Genomic DNA, 21,282 nt, shown 5'->3' with positions numbered 1-21,282 from the left:
CCTGGCTGAATTCTTCATAATTCAGTTGCTCATCATTCTATGTCCTAGTTAATAGTGTTAACGACAAAGCTTTCCAGAAACCAAAATGGGAAATATTCAAAGGAATCGCTGAAGCTGGTTGGTAATTTAGGCACAGACTTCAGAAACTGTGGCCAAGTTCCATAAGAGCAAGCGAAAGAAGGAGAGAGAGAGAGAAAGAGAGAGAGAGAGACGGAAGTAGGGAAAACCAACACCCACACTCTCTCTTTACGATGATGGAAGGACAAGACAGGAAGTCCAGAGATCCAGGGGTGTGTGCACAGTGGGCCCACCTGACGGGTTTGCTTCAAGCGGGAGAGCAGTGTTCTAACACAGCAGCTTCGTGTTCAGCACAAGACTGGGATGAGAGTGGACGTGCCCAGCAGGGCAGAGACTCCAGAGCCAAAGTCGGGAGCAAGACTTTTGGAAAAGGGGACAGGGGTGGGGGCACAAGAAGTTAGCTACCGGTGATAAAGATTGGACTGTTTTGCTCTCTTGTGACATGCCCTATAACCACTCCCTTCCAGAGTGACAGCAATTTGGGAGACGATGTTATTCCACTTGAGCTGAGTTCCTGCATCTGCCAAACAAATACGGGATCTAATTTATAAACCCTCGGTTTGAATTGGAGCCAGCTAGAAAATTAAATTTAAAAAAGGCATTTTACATGGCTTATTTACAATTATACTTCTTCAAGAAGTGATTGTTATATGTCTATTTATCTTCCCCAATCCCTCCCCCACTCCCCCCTCATCCCCACCCAAAGCAGGTAATTTTTTTTTTTTTTTTAATGAAACCGAAGAGAACACCAGAGATGTAGAAGAATGGTTGTGTGGAGTTGCCTTTGCTCTTCCTAAAACACAGCTGCCCTGTGATGGGTCTGCCTCTTTGCTCTGAAGGGCAAGAAGCTCCCAAGGCCATTCGTGGCGGGATGGTGGCGGATCACAGTTCCGGTTCTGCAGATTGTGGAGGAGATGGGACGTCAGGGCAGAAGACGAGGGAGAAGAGCAGCAGGACAGACGTCTGTCTTGTGAAAAGAGCAAGTCAGTTCCCGGCTGACTCCCTCAAGTCCAGTGGGTCCAAACGGTGAAGGCGTTATGTGCGTGTGCTCTGTTCACATTTTTTCCTTGAACCCTGTGATCCCTCATGGATCCACACTGGATTTCTGTTTTCTTCCTCTGCGGAGCCCCGAGACATGTCGTCAGGCTGCTTTCTTGGGGGCGGTGGGTGAAGCAAACATATATTCTCCCCTCGTCTCAGTACTCGGTCACCTGAGCCAGCTCGGGTGTCAAATTGACAGTAATGTTTTTATACAAGGCGTCATATGTGATGTTTGCAAAGTAGTTCAAGTTGTTGAGGCCGTCCAGCCCTTGCCGTTCTTTGGACTTCCTCAGCAACGCATACCTGTTAAGCAGAGAACAGAGGGGTGGCTCTGAGCGAGGGTCCAAGCTCCTCACGACACGGACGGGGCAGGGCAGACCACAGGAGGCGGCACAACCCAAAACGATGTTCCTGCCCCACATGGCGGGTGACTGGCCGTTCAGCTCCTCCAGGCTACACGTCATCATTAGAATTAGAAACATGTCCTATTTCATGTGAGGTGTTTTACTTACAGCATTATTTCATTTAATGTCAGCTCCTCCAGGCTACACGTCATCATTAGAATTAGAAACATGTCCTATTTCATGCGAGGTGTTTTACTTACAGCATTATTTCATTTAATGTGCCTGCCCCTTTGCAGGTGAGGAAACCAAGGCTCTCAATATTAACTGGCTTTCCCAAAACCACAGAGTGGGGAAGTGGGAGGTAAGCTGCTAAACACATGGGATGAGAAAGTTCAGTCTGTATTCAGTGCCTGCTTACTCCCATGAAAACAGAGTTCACGCAGCCAGATCGACTGTCTAGAGAACAGTGCTCCCCACTACTAACAAAAGACACAAAGAGCCACTCCTGAGGACGCAGAGACGTACTCCACCCACATGCCCCGCTCAGTCCGATCAGGAATTTCTTTATTGAACGTACAGAGGGTAATAAAGCAGCTGCAACCACGCAAACAGAAGCTGAGGGACACCCTTCCAGAACCAGAGCTTGCAGAGAGGGTGCCAAACTTTTTGTCATGTGACTGTGAGTTACACAGAAACCTTTACCGGAGTGGATTCTTCCCCAACTCCCTGAAGGCTACAGAGGAGACGACAAAGCTTAAGACACAGAATGAGTGATTTCCTTAAAAGATCTTACTGTCAAAAATTTTCACCAATGGTATGATTTTGCCCCCAAACACCTGCCTCACACTTAAATTAAAATATATATAGGAACTCTAAAAGAGCTGTCCGAACAAGACCCTGGAGAGGGGTGGGGAGCAAGACAGGGGCTGCAGTGCTCGGGGACACCTGGAAATGCGAAGTATACAGGATATTTGTACAAGGAATAAATAAACTGCACCAACCTTCCAAGAAACTGGACTTCTCCGCGGTGGTGATGAGGAATGGACTTGTACTTCCCCGCGTCACCTTCTGGCCGACTCACAGAATAGCCTGCATTCTGCACTCTGTCCAAGACAAAGAGGGTGGGCTTTTGGGTAAAATGATCAAGTCCCATAGGTGACCAAACCTATCCCGAGGCTGAAGGACCCCAAGCTGAACAACAGAACTTCTGCATCTAAATATTCATGTTGCTTCCCCTCTGGATAGGTTCACAGTTTTAGAAAAGAAGTCTACAATACAAAAACGTTTTGAAGAAGGAAAGAAATTTGAAATTCAAAAAGAAATTCAAAATTCTTGAGGTGTGACACAGGGTCTCCGTGACAGGTACAACCACACTCCCTCTGGGCCGGCTTGTTTGGGTCCTATCAGAAACATGTTCTCCCCGGTGGGCACACCTGTCTTCCATGACCTACCACAGAGCAAGTCAGCAAAGTCAGAGTCACCGTGTGTCCCCCCTAGAGAGACCTTATGTCTCCGCCCACCTCCCCCATCACCAGGGAGATGAGCTAATTTATACGATGTCCTCCGATATAGATGTAAAACTTCACAATTTATGAAAAGTCACCATGAGGGAAGAAGAATTTAGAGGAGGTGTTCAGGATATTTATTCTTAACATGATAAATATAAGATTTCCCAGGCTGGGTTTACTGGAAACTTGACAGGACTCCAAGAAATACGCAATACATGGGGTAGACTTTGGATATCTATGCGATATTTATGATCATTTTCATATTTCAACATCCTCCTCGACTCCAAATTATACTCTCATTTTGATATATAGTCAGCCCTCAGTCTCTGGGTGGGGGACTGGTTCCAGCACTGGGCCCACAGATATTGAAATCTGTGGATGCTCGAGTCCCTTATGTAACATGGCATAGTATTTGCATATAATCCACTCACATCCTCCAGGATACCTTAAACCAAACCTAGCTAACTTATCACACCTAATACAATGCTATGAGAATAGGCGCCAGCATGTGGCAAATCCAAGGTTTGCGATTTGGAACTTCCTGGAATTTTTTTTTTTAATATTTTCATTCCGTAGTTGGTTGAATCCTCAACTTCAGAACCCATGGGTACGGAGGGCCGACTGTGTGAAGACGTGTTCTCACTCTCACTTGATAAATATATATGAAATGCCTACTGTGTGTTTGGAATTGTGCAGGGCGCTGGGGAAAACCAGCTGTAGGTTCCTGCACTGAGGGGCTCCTTGCTGAGCTGAGGAAAGAGCAAGACGAGAGTTATGGCAGATATCCTGGGGGAGCTCAACTGGATTCAAAAACCAGTCAAACTTAGTTAAATGTCTGGAAAAGCTGTTCATCCTCACTAGGTTCCTAAGAAACCCAAGTTAAAAGGATGAGATGCCACTTCTACCTAACAGACTGAGAAATAACTGTCTGGAGCTGCTTTGCCTAACAGCAGCCACAAGCCACACGGAGCTACTACAGAGCTGAAACACGGCACACGTTTAAAAGGTTGTTTACATCCAATGTTGCTGGTGGTGTAAGAAAATTTGTACGCTAATGTGCTGTTGGTCAGAATATTTTTGCAATCTTTTCTGGAGGAAAATGTGACAATAACTATCGAAATTTAAAAGTGCATTTACTTCTTGGGACTTCCCTGGTGGCGCAGTGGTTAAGAATCTGCCTGCCAATGCAGTGGACACGGGTTCGAGCCCTGGTCCGGGAAGATCCCCCATGCCGCGGAGCAACTAAGCCCGTGTGCCACAGCTACTGAGCCTGCGCTCTATAGCCCGCAAGCCACAAGTACTGAGCCCGCATGCCACAACTACTGAAGCCCGCGTGCCTACAGCCCGTGCTCCACAACAAGAGAAGCCACCGCAGTGAGAAGTCCTCGCACTGCGTCAAAGAGTAGTTCCTGCTCACTGCAACTAGAGAAAGCCCACGCACAGCAACAAAGACCCAACACAGCCAAAAATAAATTAATTAATAAAAAAAAATTTTTTAAAAAAAGTGCATTTACTTCTTGACTCTGCAGTTCTGCAACTAGGAATTTAATCTAAAGATATATTTGCACATGTGAACAAAACATGTTCAGAATTAAACAATGTTCATCAACAAGAGAGGATTAAAATAAATTGTTGTCTATCTACAAAGAAATACCATGCAATTGTTAAAAATAATGAAGTGGCTCTCTAACATGGTTGGAAGGGGAGAAGGGATGTGTCTGGGTTGTTTATGTATGAATAGAAAGAAGTCTATAGAAAGAAACAGCTTGTTCAAATGGCTACTTCCTGGGAAGGAAACAGGGTAACAATGGGGATTAAGACTTATACTCCCTGGCTTAGACACATCTGTATCATCTGAATTTTTACCCAAAAATATTATTTTGTATTAACAACCAACACACCCTTTCTTTTCTTAAAGCTGAGATAGAAAGTGGATACAAGGTAGAAATTCTTTTGGTTATTTGTTCCTTATTAGGTTACTATTTACTTACTCTGTAAAAATACTACTTTACACTAATCACACACAGGATTGTTCATACAAACTTACATAATACAAGCCTTATCTGATGGCATGGATAAATCTGTGTACACATAACAAACATCTGACCTCTGGTTTGGGGAGGTTTCAGTAAAATGTGCTGTGAGTGTAAAGTACACACCAGATTTCTATGATTTAGTCAGAAAAAAATGAATGTAAAATATCTCATTAATACTTTATATTGATTACATGTTGAAATGGTATTATTTTGGATATACTATGATAAATATAATTTAAAAAATATTTTTATTAATATAATAAATTAATTACACCTTTTTCTTTTTTAACCTTTTTAAATGTAGCTACTAGAACACTGAAATTTACATACGTGGCTTAGTACATCATATTCCTATTAGACAGTGATAGTCTGGAGAGTCTAAGGTAGCATTTCTAGAAGACATCAGAAGAAGGTAGTACCTGTTCCACAGGTCGTCATCTTCTCCACCCCAACCCCAGAAAGCATTAGGAAAGCCATTGATTTTCCGAAACTGTTCCACTGTTAAGCCGCTCACTCCACCAAAGAACTCAGTATAAGGAAGCCTAAAAGGAGATGTATGGTATCAATCATCTGTGCATTAAAGGGTGATTTTTTTCCCCTAGAACAGGCCATCTCACTGGAGAACTAAGTCTTAAGTAAAACAATACTCTCTGTGCTACTGCCCTGAACCACCTGAAACTGTTTCCTCAGGACGAGACGCATCAATCTGAGTAGCTAATTGAACTTTTTCCTAGTTGATTATTTTGATAACAGCTTTATTGACGCAGAATTGACATACCATATAATTCACCCATTAAAAGTGTATAATTCAATGGTTTTTAGTGTATTCATGGAGCTGTGCAACCATGGCCACCAACAATTTTAATCAATTTCATCACCCTCCTGAAAGAAGCCTTGTACCCACCATCAACAGTCACTCATTTCCCCCTATTCCCCTCAACCCTATGCAACCACTATTCTCCTTTCTGTCTCTACAGATTTGCCTATTCTGGACATTTCATATAAATGGAATCATATAACATGCAGTCTTTAGTAGTTAGCTTCTTTCACTGAGCATAATGTTTTCTAGGTTCGTCATGTTGTCACATATATCAGTACTTCATTCCTTCTTATTGCCAAATAGCATTCCATTGTATGGATGGATATACAACATTTTGTTTATCCACTCATCAGGTGATTGCCATTCGGGTTGGAGCTAATTGGATTTTGTCATCTTTGCATCTCTCACCATCCTTTTAGATTTAACCTCTTTAATTAAGGGGAAATGATACTCACAGATACATATACTTATCCAGTTTAGTTGCAAAGTGCCTTGGCATCTGTCCACATCCATAATAGTTACGATCGCTCTCTGGTATATGATCCACATCATGAAAAATAAGACAGTCCCAGTCCAGGTCCTTCATTGCTTCTTGAAAACCCACATTAAAAAGCATGGCTCGATTAAAGGGCTGGGTGCCAACCTAAAAGAAGCAGACCTTTATTTTTAAAAGGACTCTTGAAGCACAATCTTTGCTGCCTCAGCCCCGCCTAAGGGAGAGCTTATTGAGAGATCCTGGGCCAGAAGGGAGGTGGGTCCTGCCCAGCTCATCACTGACTCACAATCACTTGACCTCTGGCCTTGACTTCCTCGGAAATAAAAAGGGGTGATAAAGATAAACCCAAGCTCCTCTCTCCCAAGGCTGTTGTAAAGGCAGACAGTCAGCCATGTAACAGCATTTAGAAGGGTACCCAGCCCCATATACGGAAGGAAGGACAACACTGCCATTTCGACCTGTGGCTCCTTATCTTAAGGGGAATTTCCTGGGTCTGGGGCCTAAAGACAACACTTAAAGCAGCTCTAGCAAAACCAGCCCACAAGAGGCCTTTGTTCAGGGTAAACAAGTTCCAGGCTGCACTCAAATCTGCTGATATTGAGCAACATCTCAAACCAGAAGCAGGACTGCTCTCTGCTCCCCTTCCTGCCGCAGGGCGACTCAGTCGACTGTGAGCTTTCAGTTTTACTGGATCTTTCCACCAAGGATGCATTAGCTTGAAGCTCTCTAAACTGCTGTCTCAGAAGAGAAAGAAGAGAGAAGAAAGGACCACTTACTTGCTCCACCACATAAAATGCAAACTGTAGGCGCTGGCGTTGGAGCATGGGAATCAGGTGTCGGAGCAGGACCGGGAGGTGCTCATGGCGGTTCCGGAAGGGGATAAGGATTGCCACCTGCAATGGGTCACAGCAAAAGAGGCCGCCCTGTTAGTCCCCTCATCTGTTGCTTTGCAGCAGGGCACTTCTGCAGAATCGGGGACCAGCTCTTGGGGAGTTCTGGGAGCTGTCTTATCCTCAGCTTCTCTAAATGAAGACCTATGGTGGCAAGTCGACCCTTGGAAGTAAGTGGACCTCGTTCTTACATGTGCCATACCATGTACACAGTGGGCCTGCAAATGAATTCGAGACCACAACCCAGAGAAAGACATACATTCATATTCACTGTGACCCAGTACACAAATATAGAGACATACAACTAAAACACACTTCACAGAACAGTACTTCCCCTTAAAACATGCAATGCACTTTTATATATATATACATAAATTTTTTTAAATGCTGCTCATTAAATTGATTTTACAACCCAGTGATGGGCTGGAAACACTGATCTGTTCCAGACGTGCTTTGATCACTGCTGCACCACAGCCTCTCATAGGGCTGGCACAGAACAGGCACTTTACTAAATACTTGTTGAAAGAATGGACTTGAGCCAGTGCCATAAGCTTGATCCACACTACCGATGTCTCCTGATTAGAGTCACGCAGAAAAAAACTAAACAATTCTCAGTGTCAGGCTAGATAACTCCACTTTTTATTCCACTAGACTCACGGCAACAATGCCAAATAAGGCATGAAGCACTGAATTTGTGAAGATGGCTTCTGCAAATGTGTCACAAGAGACCTACCACCCCCTACCCCCTGCTTAGCCAATAGTCCTGTAAGGAAGAAAAAGGGTCCTGGCTCAGTCATCAGAACAACGTGAATTTCTGTGGCTACAGAAGAGTCCTCAGGGAAATCCATTCCTCCCGTATGTTCCCATCAAATGCAAATATTTTCCATTAAGTAGTAAGTAGGGTGCAAATTACAGAAGGTCAGAGTGAAACCCATGGTGATCCAGATGATGGCAGGTAGGCTTCCAGCACTTGGGGTCTGACCTCACCCCCTACCTTCCATCGAGGAATGCAATCCGATGGCTTCCAGTGACCTCCGAGCTTGATGGTTGGGTCTTTAGAGAAGAGTTCATGGATGGCATCCATTCCAATTTCACTCATGTTTATGGCTATGGGGCCCTCTGAACAGAGGAGGGAAAAAAATAATAATTAAGAGGCCAGAAAATGGTATTCTTATTCCTATGTTCAGGGTTGTAATCTCTGGAGCAGTTCAGTGCTTTTTCAGTGGGTGGTGTTTTTAACAGGGATGGGGGTCCCTTCCTCTGCTTTCCAACTCATTGCATTTCAGCAAATCACTATTACTAGTACTGTGTAAAGCAGCAAATCAAGAAATTGAGCCTTTGAGTTCTGCTTCTGCCAAGGGTGTACAGCAGCTGAACTTCTGAAAATGGAAGGAGGAAAGTAGCTGAGCTTGGCACCGTCGCTGTGTGCTCCTGAGGCATGTATAGACACACTATCCCAATTCATTGATCAGTGACCCCGACTGGTCACGTCCAAACTCAGAACTCTCATCGTCTCGGACTCAAGTCCAGAAGAGGACTGTCCAAGAAGTCCCAAAGTACAGAAAAGGTGTAACAGTACATTGTCATTGTTTCAGATTATACATGAGATTCTAAGAAGGAAAGGAAAGGGGAAGAGGAAGGGGAGAGGAAGAAGAAAAAGGAAGAGAAAGAAAAGATCCAAGAATTTCCTAAACTAGCACTTTGTTAAGAAAATAACTTCCCTCATAGCGAGCAAGTCATATAATCAGTGTGAGATTTATACTAAAAGACAAAGCTGGTTGCCTACACTTTCTCTAGGACATCTTAACAGACCCCGAGTTACAAAGGAGGGGGGCATGTGTAAAGCAGAGAGTGAAAAATGTGGTAGAAAATGGCACCAGGAACACAGGCCACCCTACAGAAGTGCTGAAGAGGAGCCAGGGCACAAGTAACTTTCAGAATCCCCGTTCCCAACATCCGGGAGGCGTTTACAATCTCTGTGTAAGTAGACATCGACAGCTCAAGAACACTCTCCCTTTTAGTTTACTCAAATAAGAAGGCATCAGTTTCAAAAGCAGAGGAAGATAAGCAAGAGCTCTACTCACTCATGGAAGGGAGCCTTTCGGGGCAGGTATGGTTTGCAAAGTAGGTGAAGTCTTCAGGAAGAAAAGTTGTGGTTTGTAGGAAGGTTTCGCTGTGGTTCAAGTCAAGAGGATAATCTAGAGAGGTAAGAAAAAAAGGCAACTCAGACTGGTACATGTCATCACTCCTACAACTCTTCGATGCCTACCAAAGGAGTATTTTTCTTAGATATCATCTTTTGGGGAGGCAAGCCACTGGCCTAGCTCTTCAGCTAAAATCTGAACCTGTCAATAAAAATGTTAACCAGATGATACTAGTTTACCAGTGTTTCTATTCTTACTGTTGTTATAGCTTTATATGCAGGTAGTTCACAGTCAAATAACCTTACAACGTAATTAAAAAAAAAAAACACAGGGCCCCCTCGCATGTCTTTCTCTAAAGGAGCCGCTCTCACTTCCTCACCTACTACCTCAGCATTTATCTCCGTCAGCCTGCACACCCAACCTCGATGCTTCGGTTTTAGGTCCATCTGTTGACTTCTCACTGCGGGAGCTGAAGACTGCGCTCCCTCCCTCCCCTGCCCCCACCACACACATACGCTTTCCATCCTCCAGTCTCCCTCCAGTCAAATATGATAATCGTGGTTAGGACAACCTTCAGTATTTATATTATGACGATTCGATAAATACTCGCTGTAGCTGAGAAATGTGGAAAGTTACGATTACTTTTCCTTTCCTGCATAATTATTTTTTCCTGGAGCGACTGTCTTGTTTTCCTGTTTGCTTAGTTTTATGTGAAATGATGACAACTTGACGTCATGCCCTTTGCCACTTCATTTCCCCTGAAGACACAGGCATCAGGTCTTCCCTCAATTTCCTCTTCCTTAAGAAGGTCCAGCACCTCCCGATCCACTCCAGTTTGGACAGGCTTTCCTGTGAGCCTGATGTGCACATGCTACTCTGGGATCTCCCTTCCTCAGCGTCCTGGGGAGTCCCTTCATCTTCCTATAGTATCGAACCTCAGTTTTCCTAAGTTCAGCTTCTCCCTTGTTCTCACTTGGTAGAGCACATTCTTCCAGTGGCTTCCTAAGAAGGGGGAAAGGGCAGTGATTTTGAAACCCTGTATAGCTGATTATTTTCATTCTTCCTCACTTGATACACGGTTGGTTGGTTTTATAGAATTCAAGGCTGGAAATAATTGTAAAGGTGCTTTCCCACTGCCTTCTAGATTCCCCTGTGCCTGTTAAGTCCGAAGCCATTCCCATTCTTTATCTTTGTAAAAGGTGAAGTAATTTCTTTCTGGAAGTGTAAAGAACTTTCTCTTCAGGAAATTTCATACTGGTGTGCCTAGCCCACCCTGTTGACCTTTTGGTGGGCTTTTAAAGTTTGGAAATTCATTTTCTGTTCTAAAATTTTGGGGTGAGGAGGAGGTATTACTGTGATGATGATTTCCTCCCTTCTGTATTGTGCTATCTTTCTGGAGAACAGAAAATAGGACTCAGATGTTGGACTTCCTGGCCCTACAATTTTCTCATCTTTTCTAACTGACTTTCCATCTTGCTATTCTTCTGCTCTACCTTGAGAGATTTCCTCAAACCCAGTCCTTCTTTTAATTATCATTTTCTGCTGTTAGAGTTTTTATTTCAAAATGTCCCTTTAATTTTCTGAATGTTCATTTTTTTTCCAATGTCTTGTTCCATGTTTGCAATCCTTCTCCTCTGACCCTTGAGAACATATGTGATAGTTAAGTTTTTTCCTCCCAGTATATTCTGTTTCTTTCAATTTGCTGCTTCTTATTTGTTTTGGTCTCTAGCACAGTGATCCCTGGCCATCTGCTAATATTTAGGAGTGGGGAACGAAAGCTAACTGGAAGGGTCTGGACTGAGGTTCTTCATTGGAGGGTGTTCTGGCCAAAAGTTTGGTTTGGAAACCTCCGGTGTCAATATCTTTGGGTCCTTCCTCTTGGTCCAGTCAGGTTCCCCAGAGAAGTCCATTCTAATCTCCTGCCAGAATCACATGCTCTTTGCTGCAAGCACCCTAAAACTGAGGAAGAGGAAAAGGCTAGGGTACCCTAAACCAAGCCAGGTCCCCCCGGTTGAAGGACCCTCTATTTTGCCATCTCTGGAGGTTATCAAGTCTCTCGTACTTTGCCAGGACGGGGGAAGGAATCTGGGTATCTGACTGCTTTTTAAACAGCTTTCAACCAACCTTTATCTTAGTTGCCTCCTTTATTCTTATCTCCAAAAGTACTTGATGTTGCTGATTCCTGAGCTTCTGAGGGATTCTGGGGTATAAACTGCAGTGGTTGCTGGCTTTCCTTGCTGCCACATTAGCAGTCAGTTTTCTTAGGTCCATTAAGTCCTTTATCACTGGTCCATCTGCTTTCCAACTTCCAAAATTTTTTGCTGTGGTCTCCTTTCTTGTTCTCATTTACAGGGGTTTACGCCATTAAACACACACACACACACACACACACACACACACAAAATCTACTGTCATTTTAGTGATGTGTTAAAGAGTAAAGCAGAGGCCTTTTTCCTAGGGGGAGGTATGAAGGGGGTCCTCCAACCTCTTTATCTTTTGACAGATAAAGAAAGTGAGGCACCGTATACACAACTTGTACAAGGAGACCTGGCTAGTGCATAACAGAGACCCGACTGAACTCTTTCCATTACACTGCACTATTTTTTCAGAGTATGAAAATCTCTTTCTCCAGTCCTTTTGGATTCATGCTGATTCTATGAAAATTAAAACTTCCTATTCACATTCACTTTGCACCCTGGAATTCTAGAATCTTCAACATGGATAGTTTTTAAAAAGCACTATGAAAAGGCTTCCAAGAATCAAATGGCTAATACAGTGAGTCCTTTTATACAGACACATGGCTGCCTATTCTACAAGTACTCGGAGGACGAAACTCAATGAGAGGCAACTTGAAGAGAATTTGAAGTCTCTTTTTTTTTTATATTATGAGTATTTATTATAAATATGGCTGAATACAAGGATTCATATATATATAATAGGTTTCATATCATCTCGTAAATACAATAATATTTAAGTCTCTTAACAGGGCAGGAAAGGACAGAATGCTTTCTGTCCTTTTTAGTTGCAGCTTTCCTGAAAAACAATAAACTTGCATTTATATAAAGACATAAACCAAGTCAGCATGAACACTAAAGGTAAAATTACATTTACACAGAAATTAGCCCAAAGTCCTCAGTTCACACATGCAAATCCATCCTAAGTCCAGCCCTTTCTGAAGGTATTAACATTTCAAAAAGCTACATCAAGAACCTCCAATGCTAATCATTACTCTGGGTGATTCTCATTTTGCTTAATTGTATACATATATATACACACATATTTTTTTGTACATAAAATGATTCTTTTTAAGAAAAAAAATTAGCAGTTTTCATGTGTTCTAGAAAACGTGTATGTCTGTGATGTGTGCATGTGTGGAGGGAGAAGCTGGTTAGAAACGTCATCACAAAAATTATAGTCATCCTCATCAGTTCACTCAGTCCCATGTCAAATATACAAATCAATTTTCACTGCAAAGTAAAGGCGCTGTTACTGTGGAGGATTCCTGGACTGAATGTCAATATTATGACATAGTGTGAGTGTGTTTCGTGTTTGGTAATTGCAATCATTTTTGCTTCTGTTGTGGTCATCCATTTACAATGCTTGGTGTCAGTTTATTTATCTCTTGTAAAAATAAAATACAGTGTGTGTGTGTGTGTGTGTGTGTGTGTGTGTGTGTGTGTGAAATAAATACATACATAAATACTTTTTAGGGGAAAAAAAAAAGAAACGGCATCACAGTAATTAGGCAAAGAAATTCCCAGAAGTATTACAACAGGCATTTTCATAAGCAAATCAACAAAAACAGAATAATAATTCTGGGCAAAGACAGAACCAAGCCTTAGAGCTACAACCAAAGTAGGGAACAAGAAGTTAAAAAAACATGTGGGAGAGGAGACAAGACACCGTCTAACCTTAATGATCCTACTTTGGGGGTCTGTTTGGGGACACAGATAAATTCCTTTCTACTTCCTTCCAACACTGATATATATATAATAGGCCTGGTAGTGAAACTGTACAACCCAGATTGGGACTTGAACCCACTGTCTTTTGTCTTTTTTTTTTTGGCCACTCCCATAGCATGTGGGATCTTAGTTCCCTGACCAGGGATCGAACCCGCACCCCCTGCATTGGAAGCGTGGAGTCTTAACCACTGGACCACCAGGAAGTCCCATGAACCTACTGTCTTTTAACAGAGATCACACATCTGGTCTCAGGACTTACTGAAGCTCAGGTTATGTCTCAGCACAGAAATTCAAATTCGGTGACAGACAAAGTGATAGGTAAGAAGTGGATTTGTTTAGAGATACACATTCCACAGGCAGAAGAATGCAGTCCATTGCAAAAGGCGAGAATGGCCTTGGAAGAAACACACACCACAGACAGAGTGTGGACCATCTCAGAAGGTGCGAGGCCTCGAAATACGGGGTTGTTGTTAGTCTTTCTGAGCCGGGTAACTTCATAGGCTAACTAGTGGGAGGATAATTCCAACTTTTGGGGGGAAGGGGCAGAATTTCCAGGAATTGGGCCACCACCTAATTTTTGACCTTTTACGGTCAGCCTCGGAACTGTCATGCGCCTGTGGGTGTGTCATTTAGCTAATGTATTACGGAGAGTATATTATGAGGCTCAAGGTCTACTGGAAGTCGAATCTTCCGCCATCTTGGACCTAGTTGGTTCTAACCAGTTTATGTCATATCCCAAGGGCTATGTCATTCTTTTAAAGGTTGTGCCCTGCCCCCTTCCCTCCTGTTTCGTTAGCAGCTAGCATGAAACAAAACACCACTTATTCTTTTCTTCTGGTTACTAAATTAATAATGTCATTTTAAAAAAAGAAAACCTGAAACACACAACTCCTAAGTGAAAGTCCTCCATAACCTTGCCCTACACCGTGGAGAACACCCACCCCCAACAAACACAAATTTCCTCATTTCTAATTTTAAATTCTTTACATAAAAATTTAAACAAAATCTACCTTTCCACTAGTAGTAGAAGCCTTTTAAACTGGAAGAGGCAGAGGAAATTAATTGCTCACGACCTGGTAAAACTGTGCCTGGTTATTGTGGAGTCCTAGCTCTCCTCCAGCCGCCTAGAAATGGGAGGACTATACTGCATACTCTCTTCAGGGGTTCCAAACACCCATTTCTTTTTTTTTTTTGCAGTACGTGGGCCTCTCACTGCTGTGGCCTCTCCGGTCGCAGAGCACAGGCTCCGGACGTGCAGGCCCAGCAGCCATGGCTCACGGGCCCAGCCGCTCCGCGGCATGTGGGATCCTCCCAGACCGGGGAACGAACCCGCGTCCCCTCCATCGGCAGGCGGACTCCCAACGACTGCACCACCAGGGAAGCCCCAAACACCCATTTCTTAGTCTTCTAAAGCACGACCCTACTGAATGAGGGAACTGCTGAGAGAAAAAGCCAGCCTGCTGAATTTCTATGGTCACGGTTTTACTTTTTAATTTAAATCTAATCCATTTCGAATCAGGACATGTTCTTCCAGCAAGGGAGGTAGACAGCAAAGAAAGCAGCTGCTTTTACATTTATAACATGGGACCACAACAGACATCCTTCCTACCTGCAGATCCAAATGGCCTGCTCGGTCAACTTTGCTTTACATCAGTGGTTCAGCAGCCTTGGCTGCATACTAGAATCATCTAGGAAGCTTTTTAAAAATCCTTATGCCCAGGATATACCCCAGACTAATTAAATAAGACCCTCTGGGGGTCAGGGGTGGGGGCAGGCATCAGCATCTTGTAAAGCTGCCCAGGGGAGTCCAGTGTGCTTCCAGGTTGACACGGCTACCCCAGTCCACGGTGGTGGGAAAATTCTGCTTTCTCCCTCAAATTACCAAATCCAGCTGAGCGGGGACTGAAAAGTGCTGACTAACAGACGCCAGGAAGAATCACTACTTTCTCCTCCCATTTGAGAAAAGGCCAAACCCTTGCCTCTCTGACTGAAAAAAAGTGGAAATATATATATATCAGAAAGATGCCATCAGGACAAGCATTTGTAAAATATAAAGAATTTGCATTCTTCGAGAGTTAGCTCGCTTAAGGCTGACCACCTGCTGGGAGAGGAGACGAAAAGACAACTATGGGCTGAGCAGGCAAAAACCAGAGAGAAAGAGGTTAAGAAAGAACATTGACCTCACGGAATAAAGTATGAAACGTACTGGCAGTGACTCTGTTCATTTTATTTGTCTACAACAGACCTGTTTTGAAGGATGTGGGCAACAGGATACTTTCCTGAGTATGTGACCACAAGGGGACTGAGGCCATCAGCACGGGGAGGTTTGTGTGCATGTGCACGTGAATACAGAGGGAAGAAATCTCCCTCTGGGTAAAAGTGACTGCATAGAACGACACCTGGAAATTCGTACTTAAGAATGAGAAACGCCAGGCCACCCAACCACTCACCTCAAATATACAACTAAGTGGCTGGACTGGATGAACCCAGGGATTCTCTTCTGATGCCAATATTCTCTTGAGCGTCTCCCCCCGGTGCTCTGGGTAAATTTTACAGGACTCACAATTTCACATACCAAAGGCTTTCAGTGACAAGAAGTTTCTCCAGGTCATTATTTCAGGCTTAATTCCAGGTCACATTCCTGGTCCCTCAAAGTACTTTCTTTTTAGGCAGTAGCCATTTTAGCTTTCAAGGATAAAGAAAGCTAGCATTACTTAAACGACACACTAGCTTTTTAGCTACCCTTGGCCTCCTGAAGGCCTTTGAACATGGGTGTGTGCCACAGCACTTTTTTTCCAGAGCGGGGCAACACAGTTCATGAACTACCTCAGTCCAGGCTACGCTTACCAAACCCACGGTGCTCCTGGCGGGAGTGGCTGGGGTCAGCGGTGGTGGTCATCTGGCTATCTCAGCAGCTTTAGGCCCCAAATGCTCTTTCTGACTGTGCTAGGCAGAAAATTACTTTGAAATGAATAAAAATAGTTGGTTTTTACTGGATAACTTCCAATGAAATGATGTTTCCTCTTCAACACTTACTCACCAAGGATGTGCCAATAAAATAGAAGCCAATCAAGATGGTAATCTCAGAACTAGGTTACAACACTTAAAATGTGTTTTCTTGTTAAATCTATCCACTCACACACTCAAAAATCATTTACTCTATGCCTCCTATGTGCTAGGCAGTGTACCAGGTACCAGGGGTAGTACAAAGGCAACACAGGCAATGAGGAGCGCTGCTGGGGTTCAGAGGTCAGCAAGTCCCAACCCCACTGCTGCAGAGAATCCTATAACTCCGACCCCTTCATCCCTGAAAGGGGGACACAGTCGTTTTCTTACTGAGTTCTTGTGAGGAGCCTATGAGATAATGCAAGCAAATCATCTACCCCAGGGCGTTTATGCTGACGGAGCGGAGCCAGCAGCGCCAGGATGGTGCCGCTGGAGAGCGAGCAGATGATGATAGAACTAATAAAGCCGTTCCAAGGAAGGGTTCTGTGGAGGGCTTTGAGCCCTCAGATGACAAGTGTCCGTTAAGAGCTACTGATGGGAAAAGGAAGATCAGCACTGTGGTGAGCTCCGAAGAAATGATTCAGTTTCAGATGGCTTGTTCAAGCCTACTGAGAGCTAACATGGGTGGGCTGGAGAAGGGGGACAAAAAGAGTAAGAAGAGCAAAGCAGCGCAGTGAAGGGCACCAGATCTCCCATTTTCACCAGCTAGCCACTGAATCGCTATTTTTCCTTTGGTTTTTACTTTGGGCCACAAAGCTGGGTTTCTGATTCCCCTACAGTAACTGTTTTCATGTGAGATTAGGGTCATTTTTGGATGGAAGAAGGGCTGTAGTATTTACAAGAAGCCAGTTTATTTTAGATCTGGCTAAGTGATCTGTGTTGTATGGTTGTAAGTTTCTGGATAATAGTTTATAGTCTCTGTAGCTGTCTGTGGAGAGCACTGTATCATTAAACCTGTATTTATCAGCACTGACCATCTTTTATTCCTTTTCCCACCCCATAAAAAGTTTCTGGCAATAGACCCTCATTCTGGAATGATGTGACTATGAATTGGCTTTAGGCCCTGTCTTATGGGTTACTGGAATTGAAACCTGACAATTTTATAAAAAGTTGTGTTATTTCATGGGTATTTTTCCCAACTTGTTGTATAATTTTATCATCATAGTGCCTTTAGCAAATTTGAAAGAGTTCTCATAGCCAAATTAGAGTTTGCTTAACCAAACTAAGGATAAGCTATTACAAAATCATAAAGAATAAAGATTCCAAGTTAAAAAAAAAAAATCATCTACCCCATCATAAGCAGGCCCCGACAGCAAAGACTTCCGATTTATGAGGAAGAGAGACACATTAAACACACAATGGATGATTAACTAGTCCAACCAGAGGGATGCTGGGAAGAATTATTTTAGTGTATGATAATTTGAGGATAAACACATGCAAATTCAAGTAACAATGGGTCCCTGGATAGGACTTCCAAGGGTGCAACTCACTCTCTGCTCAACTTCCAGGGACAATAACCCCTCAGGGAATTAGCATGACCTGTGTTGCAAGACCAGCAGTGGTGCAGGGATGGAGACCTGCTGCGCACCCTCTAACTTTGAGAGAAAACAGGCTACCTCGCCAACGGCCCAGAGAGACGCCCCAGCAACCTCTAACCTTGGAGAGGCATGAACACATGGACTGGGTAAAGGTCATGACAGCACACATGCTCCTTTATCTGGAGTGATACAGGGGAAAGAGCTCTGAACGGCGGTCAAAGTATTCCCGAGTTTTATCACCCAACTAGAAGCAGGTTCGGGCGGGGTTTAGGGAAAGTCGCATGACCAAGCCACTCCAACACCCCCAAGATTACCTGTACGTGTGAAAAATGGAAGTAACAAAATCCTGCCTACCCGATGGAGCCATATCCGAGTCAAGTGAGACAATGTGTGTGGGATCATCTGTTAAAACCGAACACCACACAGGATGAATTAGGAAACAAAAATCTGCTTGGCCTTCTCCCTTGACTTCAGGAGCTGCAGGGACTCCTCTTCCAGGTACGGTACAGAGCTCAGGCAGTTTGTCCCGTGAGGCCACAATTTGGCTGAAAAGCTCTGAAAAGTTGATTGTTCGCTCTTTGCGAACAAGAAGAAAGGAAGTAAGTACCAAAGCTTATGGGTTTGCTAACTGTAGTGCTTGGTTGATGCTAAACTGGCCAGCAGGACAGACTGATAAATTAGGGCATGGTCAGTTCTTCTCAGGATTTAACTACCCTTTCAGAGGCAATGCTTTCTCTTGATATCCCAACACCCCAGAATAATTCTCACTTGCAACGGTTGCAAAGCAATTTCACATTCTACGGTGAGCTCTGGACAATCTTAGAACTTACTAGAGAAGAAAAAAGGATTGATTTGGAGGAAAGAATATTTTTAAAAATATACATATTTTATAATACTAGGCTTGAGTGAAATCACTAAGAAGCCACAGGGGAAGCACATTAGTCCTCAGTTAAAGAAATAAGTGGCAAATCATGAATGCGAAACAAAATGAAATCTCAGAATCTATTTTCTAAATAAAAACCATCCCTGGCTGGAGACTGGAGAGGCTTCACGACAGACCCATTTAACCATCTGGAAATACTTCCTCTGTTCAACTTTTGGAAGAGTTAAAAAGAGAGACATAAAAAAGACAGCCTCCTCTCAAAGGTGAAGAACTTGCTATGTACAGTCTTTTGTAAAAGTAGTTAAAGTGAAAACTACGATTCGGGAACAAGTTCTTACAATATAATGTCAGGCAAAGCCATCTAACCTCAATGTTCTTTTCCCCTCTTTATATACTTAGTGCTTATAAGACAATAAAAGTTACAGGTAAAAGCTCCAAAGACTGAGGCAGAAATGTTCACTCCTGGGTCCATCATTACCGCTTAGCTGAACTCCTGGGAGGAGGCCCTCTGAGCAGACCACCTCTTTACTAAAAATATACCTGAGTCATTCACGCTGCTGTTCCTCTTGGCATAAGCGCTCCGAACCACCTGCTCGTAAACCTGAGCGCCGATCGTTCTCATGTTGTCCCGGATGAGAATGCCTTGAGCCTGCATCATGAAGAGGTAGGTGTTCACTGCAGGAAACAGACAGGGAGGGAAAAGAGGTTAATTCAAAAGCAATCAGTAACGTAAAACACACAGAAAACCCCACATAACTTTGCGTTTCTTTCTTTTGTATCCCCTTTTCTTTTTGAAACCTCTTTCAGTTCTAAAACCCTACAAATGCTGTAACTTCTATTTTCCATACTGGGTTCTATGTTTTCAGGACACCAATATTCCTTGGGTAGCTAGTAGAACTTAGGGGTATTTCTGTCCATATTCAGCAGTTTTAGAAAAACCACAAATGAAAAAAAAATTATATTCTACCTGGTCTTCAAATACCCAAGCTGTATTCTAGCACTGTTATGATCAGAAAGACCTTTATGGATCAGTTAAAACATTTTGAAAAAGATCTCCGCTCTCTTTAAGTTCACATTCTCAATACTCAATCGCTATTCTCAGAGAAAGGAAACCACCAATTGCCCTGCCTTCTGGAAACACTTAGATGTAGGTCTGGTCCTGGCTATCTTTCGAAAGTGGTGATGAAGGTTCCAGCTATTTTTCTTTGCTTTATTTGGAGAGAAGAAGAAAATAACGAAAGAATGTTAGCAGTCCTCACTACCCACCCACCTCAGCCCCAAAGTTCAAAGCAATGGGAAAGGAGCAGGGGGCTTGGTCCAGGTGTCAGTTAAAACATATTCCCTTCATGATACATACAAATATCCAATCATTATGTTGTGCACCTGAAACTAAAATAATGTTATATGCAAGTTATATCTCAATAAAAACAAAGCGAAACAAAAAAAACACATATTCTTAACCATATTAACTGCCCAATCATCGTCATCTTTGGAAAGCAATCTCAGGGGTGGCACATTTATAAGTCTAAACTCTGGCGTGTGCTAGGGATCATCTGAACACTTGACTGACCTCTAACCAGGCCCCAGGCAGGTATGCAGCAGAGAGGCTGGGCCACTCCTCCAGACTCAATACACACAGCCTCGGGCGGTCCTGGTTCTTCAGCAAGACATATTTTGTGGACACTGTCTCATCATTATTATCACAGTGTCCTGCACATAATGGGCAGTAAATAACGACTAAATGGATGAAGCTTAGAAGTCTATTTACTTTATTTCAAGCTATTGTGTGGTGCTTGTACTTCTGATGGGGGTGGGGACAGGGACAAATCAAATGGCACAACTCTCAATGTGGAAAACATCAGGTGGCCCACATTAAACGGGGACATAAACTCTTTCAAAAGATTTCTAATCATCTCTAAGATAAATCCAGAGCCGTAAAATAATTAACAAAAGAAATCAATGTTCAGAATGCTTTTAGAAATGAGGGAGGAGTTTCAGATTAGGCCCGGCTGTGACTGGAAGACAACTGCATGCTTAACTCCTGGCACTGGCTGAGAATATATCAGATACAGTGTTTACTCTCTGTAGCAAGAAAAAGTTACAGGAAAAAAAATTAGCTTCAAATCCTTAAAGAAAGTACCATGCTGTGAGGCCTCTGAAAACAACAGTAGCATCTCATTTTCTATTTACAGCAGAGAGCACTGTGCCCGGTCATAGTAGGTAGGTAGGTAGTTAAGCCTAAGATTTAAACTTCTTCCAATATCATATTTCTAATATGGTTCTGTACTATATTTTTTAATCACTTAGACTTATGTATATTATACATATTATATTAAATCTTCCTTCTATCCCCAACATACTACTTAAACCAGTTGTCTTCAATAACATAGAAACAAACATTTATTGAACATTGTGTGTAAAGCTGTCAGGCACTGCAAAAAATACACTACCTCTTTTCTCCCGAATTTCATCTTCTCTGAGCTTTTTATCTTCTACACTGTAAAGGGCAATGTTGTTAGCCCCTCTTTTAAAAATT

At 43.1% G+C, this 21,282-nt stretch overlaps 1 protein-coding gene across 1 annotated transcript in view; it reads right to left on the bottom strand.

The window, feature by feature from the left end:
• Positions 1-779: 779 nt before the first annotated feature.
• Positions 780-21,282, bottom strand: part of B4GALT5 (beta-1,4-galactosyltransferase 5) — a 77,629-nt gene continuing 57,126 nt past the window's right edge. Inside the window, exons 2-9 of the mRNA XM_060124489.1 lie at positions 19,287-19,421; positions 9,298-9,411; positions 8,208-8,332; positions 7,100-7,216; positions 6,283-6,470; positions 5,427-5,549; positions 2,465-2,566; positions 780-1,422 (exon numbers count right to left, since the gene is read on the bottom strand). Coding sequence (XP_059980472.1) covers positions 1,275-1,422; positions 2,465-2,566; positions 5,427-5,549; positions 6,283-6,470; positions 7,100-7,216; positions 8,208-8,332; positions 9,298-9,411; positions 19,287-19,421 — 1,052 coding nt within the window. The 3' untranslated portion in view covers positions 780-1,274. The remainder of the gene's footprint in view (positions 1,423-2,464; positions 2,567-5,426; positions 5,550-6,282; positions 6,471-7,099; positions 7,217-8,207; positions 8,333-9,297; positions 9,412-19,286; positions 19,422-21,282) is intronic.

The sequence above is a fragment of the Lagenorhynchus albirostris genome, chromosome 15, assembly GCF_949774975.1.
Source record: "Lagenorhynchus albirostris chromosome 15, mLagAlb1.1, whole genome shotgun sequence".
NCBI lineage: Eukaryota > Metazoa > Chordata > Mammalia > Artiodactyla > Delphinidae > Lagenorhynchus > Lagenorhynchus albirostris.
This window is presented reverse-complemented; position numbering and strand designations above follow the sequence as displayed.